This window comes from Aulostomus chinensis, chromosome 10, assembly GCF_037954235.1.
Source record: "Aulostomus chinensis isolate RoL2024-O1b breed Wild chromosome 10, RoL_Achi_v1.0, whole genome shotgun sequence".
Lineage (NCBI taxonomy): Eukaryota > Metazoa > Chordata > Actinopteri > Syngnathiformes > Aulostomidae > Aulostomus > Aulostomus chinensis.
The window spans coordinates 24811195-24825083 of record NC_141329.1 but is presented as its reverse complement, the minus strand read 5'-3'; the positions used below and the strand labels follow the sequence as shown (position 1 = coordinate 24825083).

Below are 13889 nucleotides of genomic sequence, written 5' to 3'. Positions count from 1 at the left end.
CAGTAATGTTAACATCTGAGCCGTCAAATTCTGTAAAGTTGCAACTTTGTTTCTCTGTGGATTTGTTTTCCAGCAAAGCCATGATTGACATTTGTGGAATTTGGAGGGCAGCACGGTGGTGCAGTGGTTAGCACTGTCGCCTCACAACAAGAAGGTTCCTGGAGCACGGGGGTCTTTCTGTGTGAGTCTGCATGTTCTCCCCGTTCCTGCGTGGGTTCTCTCTGGGTACTCCAGCTTCCTCCCACAGTCCAAAGACATCAAGAGGGGACGAGGCTGATTGATACTCTAAATTGACCGTAGGTGTGACTGTGAGTGTGAATGGTTGTCTGTCTATATGTGTTGGCTCTGTGATGGACTGGTGACCCGTCCAGGGTGAACCCTGCCTCTCGCCCGAAGCCTGCTGGGATAGGCTCCAGCCCCCCAGGACCCTTAACAGGATAAGCAGTAGAAAATGGATGGATGGATGGAATTTGAAGGCCAAATTATTATCCTGAACTCTGAATCATGTTCTTCAAATGATCCGTGTGCATTGTCAACCACCACTATAAATGTGTGTACTTGACCTGCAACAATGTAGGTCGGCAATAAATGACAACGCACCATCCACTTGAATACCAAGTTGTCCAGGCAGAACATCACCCAGAACATCCCAGCGCCTTTTTCTATGAATGCTTCTAATGCCATCTCCTCTCCAGGTAAATGATGTGCAGGTAAGTGTCCACCCAAGCAATCGAAATGAAAACATCCTTCATCATCGTGAGGCTCTAAACTCTTTGGGTGGTGGACACGCTGTGATTCATTGTGTGTTCTGGCACTTTTCTATAAAACTTTTTCACAATAAGTACATTCTTTCTTGCTTTTTAAAAACAAACAAACTGTTTTTGCCTTTCTACTTTTGTTTAGTTTACTTTATTATCCCTGAGGACAAACGCTTGCTGTAGCCAAGAGAATACGCACAAACTACCAGAATACACACATCAAGATACATAAAGCAACAAAATATAATAAAACAAACATAAGATTATTTTATTTTTTGCTGGCTGCTGTCGTATTCAGGATGATATTTGATGAAATTATTTGATGAAATTATTTCTTTTGTCTGGGGAGGAAGAGGGACACAGTCGACTTGGTTCCTGCTTCTTTCCTTCGTGCTTCTTTTTCCTGTCAATTATCAAGACAATTTTGTGTTTATGGCGACAGAGAGGATACGGTATATATTTTTGAAACTCCGATTCTTGCAGCCTTTTCAAAACCAGCGTTCACATTTGTTGAAACAAAAAATCCAACACAGCATATCTCATAGCTGGAGAGATGCATATCTGAGAACATCTTTAGTGATCTTGAAATAAATATTTTCCTTTTAAAGTTAAAGCCTCATGTTGAAAATTTGTTGCAGCTCAAATGGTAAAACCTAAAACTGCCCCTCACAGGCCACCATAGTTTGGAGTTAGCGGGGAGTTGCTAGTGTGTCCACTGCAGTGTTTGGCTGCAGCACTTCTTCTTGAAGGGTTTTCTCATTTATGTTTGCAACAACTTTTGTCAGATAAGTTTTTGCATGACAGACATGTTTTTAATCTGAAGGATTGCAGCTTTGCAAAAAACATCAACCAGCACTTGAAGGGATTGTTTCCCTCTGCCAGGAACATGTGGTGAACCTACATCCAGACTCTGCTCCTGAGGTAAATTGGTTTTCCTCTCTGCTGAAAAAAAAAAAAAAAGCATTTAGAGAGCTTTACAGATAGAGATGTGTGTGTCTGCATGTTTGTTTGCTTCGGATGAACCATCATTTGGAAAGGATTTTGGTTTAAATGCGCTGTTCTCAAACCTTAAATGCACAACATTTACATGGGAGCTCAAATTTATCCTGCAAATATTTAAAGAAATAACCGTAAAAATCCCTGTTTCAAATTAAATCAGAGCATTTCACCGTTACAGCTAATTCTAATCCAAGCTTCTCACTTTTACGCATTAAAAAAGAAAACACCCTCTCAGAAAAGTTGGATGCGCATCTGATATTTGAAGACCAGAAAATACACGCTGTGATTCAATGTCACGGAGCGAAAGAGTGTAATGTACCTGTTCAGCTTGCTGCTTTCGTCTGTTTGTTGTTACTTCTGCTACAGTTCACTAAAACGTTGTCTCAGTGTGATAATTGGAGGAAATCGGTGTTGTGGGGAAGAACAGTAGCTGCTCATATATGTCTTTGCCATTCTGCCACCACAGTGTTATCTGGCTAAGTGACACCACTATTGTGTCTATTTCAATGAGTGTCTTTCCTGGCAGCTGCTTCCAGTTCTGGCCCACAGAGCCTGAACCTGACAGAACGACGCTGCGCAGCTTGTTGTTGTTCACTTACAGAGAGGACACACTGAGATTGTCCATAATCATCAGTCTTGAGCTCAAACTAGGAAGGAACCGGCAGTAATGACGGATTAATTGTCATGTACAGAAAGCAGCTTCCAGTCGTCACATGATTTGTTTTTCATGCTGGGACATTGTGTAGGACAGTGCTTTCATTTATGCTCCACCTCTGTCTGTTTTTCTCTCTCAACACCCATAACAGTGAGAAATGATCGAGTTCTCCTCTGGGCAACGGCTTCCCTGGGAAATGTGACTCATTTTCTGAATCGCTAATGAATCTGTGCAGGAATAGATTGGAGGCTGATGGTTTATGGTCAGCTAGGAAGCTGCAGCTGGGATTTTGTGTGTGTGTGTGTGTGTGTGTGTGTGTGTGTGTGTGTGTGTGTGTAAGATGCAGCAGATTCTCACTGTGAATCTACAAAGTTAAGTGTGAGAGGGCAGTTAAAAAAACAACTGTGTAGCAGATCCTGAATCTGTATAAATGTGATGTTAAATTGATCAGCATCCACTGAAAGGGACAGTTATATCCTGTTGGTGGCAGCTTATTGCAGGTCGCTAATGGAAGCCTGGCCAGGTGTGCTATTATTAAGAGCTGCAACAATTATTTATATGAACTGTAGTCGACAGTCATTTGATGACTGCTGAATCGTTTCAGTATTTTCTTCAAGAAAATTTACTGCTTTCTGACTGCTAAATATGAGGATTTGACAGGAAATGAAGAGTTTTTTAAAATTATATTAATTAAATTTATATATTTTTTTTAATTAGACAGAAGAAGCAATTAGATATGGACATGTTGGGCCCTGGGAAATTGTAATGAGAATTTTTCAGATTCTCTTGACATTTTACAGACAATGATTCATCGTGAAAATAATCAGATTAACTGATGATGAAAATGATCATTAGTTGCTGCTTCACTTCCCATTATTTTACTCACCCATTTCATGGATATGCAAGTATTTGCACTTTTTAAAGAGAACTTGTCCATTACGTAGTCCATTGTAGTCCAGCTGATGGCGTCGGGGGGGGGGGGGGGGGTTAGAGGTGTCGTGCTTGATCAGAGAGGTTTAATGTCTGGATGTGGAGATGGGATTGGAGCATTTTTGGTGAAATTTGGGGCACGATTTCATGTTTAGTTGTGTGCTTATTGTATCAGGATGACACATCAAACAGATTCTCCACCTTCACCTTCCTGAGGCCAAAGATGTTTTCCATGCTTGCTTGTGAGGGAATGTTGAATCTCCTTCAATTGAATTACATCAGAGAGTAGCCATGCTCTGTTTGGAAAGGGTCATGTGATAACCCGATCACCTGATTTGTTGCGATTTCAATGAAATTCACTTAATTATTTAAATCAGTGACTTGTAAACCAGAGTTAATAGGCACTCTGTGAGTATTTTATTGTAATGATGTGACGTTGATCCTTCGATCTCTGTTTTCTCCGGAGAGAAAACAAGATTAAAGACAGGAAATGAGGACGTGTGGTTGTGCTGACATATGTACAAATAATCCTGCTTGGAGAAGCATTCCATACATCACCAAAATGAATTTTGTCTCATCAATTGCAGAGATTTCTAGCCATTTATCTCTTTGAGTTATGGCCTCTTTTGGAAGCGGATGTGTGCTACCTCAACCTTCACCTCACTTGTGTCTCTCAAACCCACTGTGTGTCTAAGCGTGTGGTGTAGTGACACTTCCACCGGGACAGGAAACACGATGTTAAAGAAGCTCAGCACAGAGGAAACTGGAGCCTGCATTTGCACTGGTGAAGAGTGGGCAGAGACGAGCAGGGATACCAGATGGCAGTGAATATGTAATTACAATTCTCAAGTGCAAACTGGTGGAATGAAATCTTGCAGCGGCTTCAAATATCCTGCTTTGTTTACTTGGCAGAAGGTTGGGCAATTTTCTGAGGAACAAGTTTCTTGTTGTCTTCTTCCGCTTCAAAATTTGAGCCCTCGAACATCACCGTTCTGCGGGAATGCACAGGCTGGCGGTGTCTTTGTCAAATGGCATTTGCCAATTTGAAACAGCGTGACGATGCACTGAAACAGTTGAATTTAAACAGGATGTGTTTATAATGGCTCCTCAAATGCCAAGCGGGGTCCGTGCTCGCCCCAGTGGGACTCACCTGTGATTTAGCCTTCTGTATGTGACAGGGTGGCAATGTGGCATTGCCCGCCCCCTCCCCTGTGACCCCGAATCCACCCTCTTCTGTTGGAGGGTGCATAATTGTCTAATTAAATGGAGACACAACAGCCCCGGCACACCTAATTAAAGACATCCCTCCATCAGCTCCTGCCTTTCCAGTTCCCCTCAAAGACCTTCTTGGTTCTGGCAGGAAAGGTCAAACAAAGAAGAGCGTCGGTGATGGTGGCTCGCGCTCCTACACAGCCTAATTTACTTCACCGCTCCGGAGTCAACTATTACCACACAAGAAACAAGCGATCAAATATGCAAAAGACGGTAGTGAAGGGGTGTTTGTCGGGATATTCGACAATGCCTCTCTGTTAGAAATAGTGTTAAGTGGCATACACACCGCAGATAAAGTGAATGCAGCCGTCCTTTTTTGTATTAATGAGGCACGCTCCACTGAATAATTTCAGCAGATAAACGAGCCAGGTTTGAGCAGCTTATAAATGAGGCTAGTTGAGCAAAAGGTTCCCATGTGACTTTCTCTCGGTGTTCAGAATATAGTGAAATAATTAACTCGGGGATTACACCATCTCAGTTGCATTAAGAAATGCAGACACCTTTTGTATTTAAATTAGGTCTTATTTTGTCATGTCTACAGGTAATTTTGGCAGGTTTTATATTACTTATTTCATCATTTTTTTCTAAATGGAAATTAATGTTTAAAAAAACACAACTTTAATTCGGCAAGTTAGAAATTACATATGTTTTCCGCCAGCTGCATTTACTGTTGTTTGCTATCATTGCAGACAGCTGTCTCAAATCACATGTAACTCTGTGCGTAGTTGTGTTGTAAATGACAGCGCTCGTGTGAATAAATGTGTTGACAGGATGTGGGGAGGGGGGGGGGGTGCAAAAATATTGTGTTTAATTTATACATTTCACTCTGTCCAGGCTGATGCTAAATACAACCTTTCCAAGTCCAATTATTTATAATATCCTGGCCTCTGCCTCCATTTTCATTGCTTCTCTTCACATACATAGATCATGAATATTTGAGAGGAAGAGTGTAGGGAGTTAACACACATCCCGCCTGAAATGTCAGCGGCCCCTCCAGCGGCCTGTTGACGGAGCACCAAAGCACTTTGTGTGTCATGCGAGAGGCTATTAAGGGTGTTGTTTAATCTCTTGGCCCTGACATGAACACGGGAAGCCTGGATATGTACTCAAGCAGGATCAGCTGTCTGATTGAGATACTGAGATGACATGTGTGCTTAAGAAAATGAAAGGAATCACTTCTCATCATACCTGGATGTAGACTGACCCCCCCTACACACACACACACACACACTCTTCCGAGATATAAAATATCATTGACGATTACTCTCTTCTGCTTGTACGCCTCCACCAACCAGCTCAGTTCTGTGTGCGATGCAGACTGAAAATTCAAGAAATAAGGACCAGAAAAGTATTGTTTTTTAACATTATTATGTCACTTTGAAGTTTATATTTGCATTATGTCATCATTATTTGTGTGGAATATAAATATATATATTTTTTATAATCGTTAATGCCTGAATTTCTAGAGTAACATACATTTTCCTGTGGTCTTTGACCTTTAACCATCAAAACTGAATCAAATCCAAGGGAATATTTATACCGTATTTGAAGAAATCCCCTCAAAGCTTCCCTGAGATGTGATGTCACTTCGTCACCTTCTTAAAATACTTGCTAATCTTCATTTTGACATTCTTTCTGCCTAGAACAACTCCTTAAGATATTTTGTCTCCAGTTATTTGTGTTTTCTCTAAAACTTGAAAAATGACTTAGGCAATTTTTTTAAGAAGGCGACGACTGTCAAACAAAGTGACAGTGACCTTGACCTCTGAACCTTGTCCATCAAAGTCTTCATCCTCGAGTCACAGTGGATGCTAGAGGCGTTTAGAGCTGAAACCCAGACGTAACTTATTGCTGGACGTCTGCTTCCCTTGCCTCTTGGCCAGTGGGTGTTCGCTTAAAAGCCTGAAATAAAGTCTGTAATTCACATTGGTTGAGGATATTTCAACTTATTGTTCTGTGGAATGAGACTATAGAGTGTGTCATGGACATTAAATGTCGTTACGCCAAAAAAAAAAAAAAGAAGTAAAGCAAATCTAGAGGGGGTCCATGGTACAATGCACTCATAGCCTAACGATGGCTTTCTTTGTCTAACAGAAGCTTTTATGCCTTGAAAATCTTAAAAGTTGTGTTCATTGTTGAACAAAACTTTAGTTCAATCGCATCAGCTCGGGCCAGGCTAACTTCTGGGTTCGCCTGCAAAATGCATCGGCGCTCTACTCTCTCAGGGTGTTCTTGAGATGTTACATTAGCGAGAATGGGACGAACCCCAAAACATAATGGCTATTGGCATATAAACTAAGCTTGGCATCTAATCTAATTACATTTTGGACTCTGTGGATTTTGTGGCAGGGTCTATAGTCTCTTCAGTTTGGCTTGTGGGTCTGCAGAGAGCATCTTCATCCTTTGAGTGACAACATTAGAAGACTCTGTTAACCACGAGCAGTAGTGCTGCTCTATAAATCCTGTCTTCTCCCTGCAGGGACGAGGCTTCCCTCAAACACAGTCTGAGATTGAGGAACCTAATCGGGTGTCTCTCAGCCAGCATCCCTCAGGTGCCAGCTCGCTTCATGCAGTCTTATTGTTGCTGGAACTACAGCTTCATTTTCCTACTTAGAAACTTAGATTATGTTTCTTTGGCAAACACACAAACTTAACCTAACATTCAATTAGAGTCTTATTCAATACATGCAGCTCTGTTCAATTTCGATGAATTGAGTTACTCAGAAGATTGGATAAATCCATATTAGTTGCTCCCTAACCTTTTCAAACAGGAATTATACGTACAGGCTGCATTCGAAAGTGAGATTCAAGGCTGACTTGATGTGAATCATTTTGTTTATGTATTTAGCCCTGATGTTGATGGATGATTTGGGCTTTGCTGCTGTAGCTGATGAATAATTCATCCCGGGAGAATGTGTTTCAGAACTTTGCTCCTTGGCAAGAACTTAGGAAGTTGTTGGGGGTGGTGTTATCATATTAAACCAGGGAGCTGCAGTCAGTTCAGATGATCCAGCAGTGTTAATCAGCAGAGCACAGCACTGCACCCCCCCCCCCCCCACACACACACACATACACACACACATACACACACCTGGCAAAGTACTCATGTCAACATTAGACTATGCTTAGGGATGCACGACACTGCAGTTTTTATTTTTTTACAATATGCCCATATTTTACAACTGATTTGGCCAATAAGATGTTGATATATTCCGTATGTATAAATACAGGATTTTATGTTCACGTTGAGTAGCTACTGAAAAACAAATGTAAACATTGTGAATTTAAAATACATTTTCTTTGATTCTAAAACATTCGGAAGAGCCCATAAATCATACATTCACCAGTTTGCTGAAGAGGAAATTTGAACAAAACTGTGCTGACATAAATGCAGACTGATGCTGATATTATGATAAATAAAAAAAATATCTGCCGATACTGATGAAGCGTCGAAGTCGTCATGCGTACAGAGGTCGGTTAAATCAGTGAATTATCAAACCTGATGTGACAGCCTTTTGGTTTTGGGGATATTCATTTCTAACATCCTGAGAGTTGGATGTCATGGTGATGATCACGACCTGACAGTTTTGTTGAAGTGTCTATAGAGAAATACAGTATTCGCATTCTACTCGTTAGTGCAAATATGCAAAAATAAAACTACAAAAAAGTCAGACTACATCAATACTGTCCTCTCTTTCTATCTTTGTCTTTCTCTCCCTCTCCTGCTGTGTGTGTTTTGGTTGGAGCTAAGCCCCGCCTTCAGTCAAACACAAAGGTGCTCCAGCACAGTCATGAATGTCTGCATGTACATACAGAAGTATTTTTTTCATCAGTAGAACTGAAATGTATTGTATAAAAAAATGAAACACAAAAAACAGGAAAACTAAGCGACTATTTAAAAAAAAAAGACCTTTGCTTGTTCCCGCTTCTCAGAAATGAATACAATTTCTTTGTTCAGAAAATGAATCTTTCGGTTTTGGACAGCTGGTCAGACAAAACAAACATTTGCAAAGTTCACGTTTGACTGAGGTAAATAACACAGGACCTGGGCAGCGTGGCTCAGAGGTAGAGTGGCCGTCTAGTAACCAAAGGGTTGCTGGTTCGATCCTCACTTCCCCCGGTGACCACGTCGAAGTGTCCTTGAGCAAGATACTGAACCCCTAAGTGCTCCTGATGGCCCTGCAACCAGCAACTCGTCCAGGGCGAACCTCACGTCTCGCCCAATGTCAGCTGGGATAGGCTCCACTCCCCCCGGATGGATGGATGGAATGATGGAGGAAATTATCAGCTATTCATTTAATCCTTAGTTGCAGCCCAAATCCTCAGACATTAACTAAATCAAACATCCTGTTTAGTGTTGATATGCATACTGAGGGGTTAAAAAAACCAACCCCTGCACTTAAGTATCATATAACGTCACAATATGTCTCAACAGAATATCTGAAATCTGCTCAGACGTCCTGTGAAGCTGCTGCAGGAGAGCCAATAGAGGGAGCCCTGTAGCTGTTTGTCCTGCAGCTGAAACAAGGCCCATCAATGCAGTTTGCTTACGTGCAAAATGGTTTGGCGAATTAATAATAGTGAAATTATCTGTACAGTTCTCCTACATTAATGCGAGTAGACAGTCACAGCTGGTTAAGTAGGAGGTCTCGCGGTTTATCTCGGGCTTCCTGATGTTCATTAAGTAGAATCTGTTTACGGGCATTTGTTAGGAACGGCGGTGAGAGAAGCTCTGAGAGGCTGATCCCTCCCAGCAGATGGGTGGAGAGGGGGCTGCGGTGAGGGGGCTGTGGTGAGGGGGCTGTGGAGGCTCAGCGCCAGGAGACAGCTGTGGTCCATTACTTGTTCAAGGTGTTTTAGCTTTCAGAGGCTTCCACAGGTTTTTAGGCTGCTATATGATCTGTCAGCTGGTTTACTTCGACTCCAGAAACACAGACAAAGGGTCTCATGGGGCCGCAGGTTTTTCTATTGTTACAATGCTGATGCAGCAGCCGTTACCTCAGCCTCTGCAACAGTTTATACAATAGTCATAAGGTGGCTCTCTACTAGGGTCCAACTGATACTGGAGGGTTTTTTTCTTGTTTTTTTTGTGGCTGATATCAGGGAGTAAGCAATTCCAATATCACTGTATCAACTGAGATATATGTCCGATTTACTTGGGCACTCGAAAACCTCAAATGTGGTCAGACACTTGTTAAGAAAAAAAAAATGCACTGGAGAATAGTCGATCAGGTGATTTATAATCTGCAAAATACACCAAAATCAGTGCGTGTGTAAAGGAACGGTTTCTGTGTGTTGGGTTTTATTGAAGCAGATTTTCGGGGCCGATATTGGAACCGATATTTGGGAGTAAACAAAAAATTCTAAAATGTTTTCAGCCTGTATTGTTCCGGCATCAGTCCCACAAATGCATTTAGAAATAACTTGTAAGACAGAAATGTAATGGAGGCTCTATATTTCACAGTGAATTACATTTTTTGTCACAAAATGTCCCAAGTGCCTGAAAATAAACTTCAATTGGAGAGTGATATTTATTAATTACTCCAAGCATCTTTGTTTTCCCGAGTGACTCTCTGTCAATACAAAGTTTTCATATCAGTCAGCATCAGCCGGTGTTATTCGTCACGCTGATGCATCGGTCCAGCTTTACCCTTCACACGTCCACCAGCAGTGAATGAGGCTTTTGAAAGACGAATGACAAAACTGAAATATTCCATTGATATCAAAGTAAAGAGGGTTTTAAAGTACCTCTGCAGTGTGTTTTCCACTGATACTGCAAAATCTTTCCAGTGAAATATTGAAGGAAGCCTCCAAAAGATTAGTTTTCTAATCCACTTGGTTGATTGATGGACTTAATATATTTCATTAAGTCAAGGATTTATATTTGTAATGAGTGGCTGTGTGACGCTGCGCAGGCCTGCTGCTAAACTCCGAGCCAGCGCAGTACTCGCAGGTTGAAGGGCTCGGGAATATTACTCAAGTAAATATTTGATGAGAGAGGAAGTTCCATCGATTCATTACACTGCGAATAATATGTATGTGTGTTCATTAGGCTGCTGCTCTGTATCCATGTTTAATATTCTTTGTTTACAGTGGAGGGTCACTTATGGGAAAACACATGAATATGGAGCTGGTGGCCTCTGAGCTTTGCACAGATGCTCGTCTATGAATTCACACACACACACACACACACACACACACACACACACACACGTACTGTACACACTAGGATAGAATGAACACATACACACATACACACACACACCCTCACACACTCCTTTTCCGTAATTAAAATGATTAAAATAGGTTTGCCTATATTTTCTTGAGCGACAGGGAGATTTGGGTTTTTTTCTCATATTGATTCTTATCTCCTACAGGATGTGAGCTTAGACGTCACCTCCTGACTCATCGGCCTGTGGAGGAGATGTCGAAACACAAGGGAGGTGAGTGTTCTGACTCTTGTGAGTGTCTGTATATTTGTCAGTACAGCTGTGGCTTGGAAGAGAAATGAGTGGGGGGGGTGGGGTGGCGGCAGCGGGTTGTCTATACACTCACCCTGCTCACACAGCTTTTGGCACAAAGGGTCTACTCCCATTATGCATGCTGGCTGTATCTGTGTGAGATAAGGGTCGGCCCTGGGAGATAAGGTCAGGTCCAGCTAATGAAACACGTGCTAAAGGTTCACAGAAACCCCTCTCAACTTTTCATTTCTTTTATTTTGAGGCATTTCATCCCCTCCATCATTCATTATCAGCCACCTCTCCTGTCTTTGCATTTACACGACTCCAACCATCCCGTCGTATCAGATCATTCACCGGCAAGCAAAACCTTCAACATTTGCATGAATTAATTAAATCCAAGGTCGTAGAAGAGCAATACTGAGCTCATTCAGAGTGAGTGTCAGGAGCTGGAGCTCTGTTCGTATCGCTGCTCTTAGCTTGGAGGCTGGTGGAATTCACTCAGGTGCTGGGTTTAGTTGGAGCGGATGCAGAGGGAGAGCTGTCTCCTCCCCGCTGACTCTACCAGCCGGCTCTGGCATTAAGTCAGCCCAGTCCTGTACCAGACGACAGCATGACAGCTGTTTCCCATGACTAGGAGAAAAACACATTGATTTATTTCCTCAGTTAGCCTCATTTGGGAAGAGATGGAGTGTGGCCAAAATACTCTCTGCTGCTGGCAGTGAATCGTGGATTGTAGAAAAAGGTCAGATGCAGAGAGGCGAGTGGAGGGGAGACACAGCTTTTAAAGAAGTGACCCGTATTTTAGTTGTAAATGGATTTTAAACTTTTTTTTTTTCCAATATCTGAATTTAACCTGGATGCTTTTTTTTTTTTTTTTTTACATCAGACAAGAATGAAATGCTTTCCTCTGCATTTGTTTGACAGAAGTATTTAACCTCCACATACTTGATGAAGGGGTGTAGCAGAGGTGAAAGGAAGACCTCTTCACATTTTGGGGAAGATCCCTTTAACAGCAAAAAAATAAAAGTTTTATGAAATGAGCTAAAAGCTTTTAATTGTTAGACGTGAAGCATACAGTTTATGTGTGATTTATGTGGTTTGTAATTTTGTAATGTAACGTGTGTTTTTGTTTTAGGTAATTTTTGTTCAAATGGTTATCAACGGGTGTCAAAAACCAAATGTAAAACTTTAAGGAAGCGGAATCGTGAGCAAGGCATCCGTGAAGCCACCCATATCAGAAACGATACCCAGGCTTTGAGTGTTGGGATATTTGGCTTTGTTATACTGGATTGATGCATGAATACAAGGTTTTAGACACCACATGTTTGATTTTCATGATGTACATTTTAACATGTGAACTTTTTGCTCCAAAAAGAATAACATCAGTTGCTTTTTATAGCCTGACAAATGTTGACAGTGTTGCTCCGTGTGTTCCTGTTCAAAGCCATTTCAAAGACATTTTTCTTTCGATGCGAAAAAGAGGCAAAAAGTCACTTCATAACTACACCGAGGCAGAAATGATCCTTCTGTCCTGCATGTGTCCAGACATTAGCATTTCTCTGACTGTCTGGGCTATCGATTCCGGTGAACTCACATGCTGACAGCCACATTCCTTTTGTAAGTGCTCTGCTTCATGTTTGTGCAATACCCAAATATAGTCTTAAAACAAGACAACTTGAAGGGGGAAATTTATTTTCCCAGCTTTCCCAAGTTGGCTATTTTGATTACTTCTTTAGCAGAGATGCTCTAAGAAAGGAAGCTTTTATAATGTCGCACTGGTGCACTTTGAATTGCTGGAATAAAAGATCTTGGTAACGCGATCAATAGTTCTCTCACGCTGCTTCAAACATTGATCCTCTCCTTTGAGATCTAATTAGTTCCTGAATATGCTCAGTGTAACATGAGTATTGTGGCATAGCTATCGAACACCGGGATGATCTATATTGCATTTGTCCAGGGATCAATTATGAATGTTGTAATTTGCTATTGATATAATTGATTCATTTGTCCAATTATACTGGAGACGTCAGCCTTTTTTTTACTCTGCAGCTCGGTGGACGGCCCCTCAGCGAGGGATCCTCAGGAGCCTACAGCTGGGTGGGCTCGCCTCTCATTTTCAGCTCTGAGGGATTTGATGCGTTACTACTCTGACTATTAGTCAGATACGAATCAGAAAATTCACCAAAGGCAGTTTTATAGGGGTGGACAACAAAACAAGTAACCTTTTTTTTCTCCGACGGATGTAAAAGGCAGTTTTTGTTGTCCTGACATCAGAGTAACCATGACATCGCGCGTAGTATTAATAAAAAGACCATAACAAGATTGTAAACATAATCGACATTTCACAGTTGAACCTTCTTTGTCCCCCCTCTCTATGTTCCACTGTCCTTCCAGATTCAATTAAAGTCCGTCTACAACTTTTGGAGCTATGCAGCTATCGGGCAAAACAATGATCACATGACATATACTGACCAAATGACCTTGATGTTCAGAAGATACGAAGAACAAAAAGAGATAGAGAAATCAAATAGGCAGAATGAGAAGTGCAGACCAAAGACACTCCAGGGGTCAAGTGGTGTGTCTCTTCATAACAGTCTTGCATGATTATACTGTAGTGAAGAACCAAAGACAAATTCACTTTTTCATGTTCAGTATGGAGCTCAAGGTACATTTATATAACTGAAACATAATTGATGGTACACTTTTATGAAATGAACATACTTTCACAACAGTTTTGTACATTTCCCGTTTAATGCAAGCTCATTTTCTGGCGTCATCCTTCACCCGGTAATTACGCTGTCACTCAATAGTCAC

At 41.5% G+C, this 13889-nt stretch overlaps 1 protein-coding gene across 1 annotated transcript in view; it reads left to right on the top strand.

Annotated features, from left to right (window-relative positions):
• The first annotated feature begins 1463 nt into the window (after nt 1–1463).
• Nucleotides 1464–13889, top strand: part of robo1 (roundabout, axon guidance receptor, homolog 1 (Drosophila)) — a 303336-nt gene continuing 290910 nt past the window's right edge. Inside the window, exons 1-2 of the mRNA XM_086216569.1 lie at nt 1464–1679; nt 10992–11057. Coding sequence (XP_086072695.1) covers nt 11039–11057 — 19 coding nt within the window. The 5' untranslated portion in view covers nt 1464–1679; nt 10992–11038. The remainder of the gene's footprint in view (nt 1680–10991; nt 11058–13889) is intronic.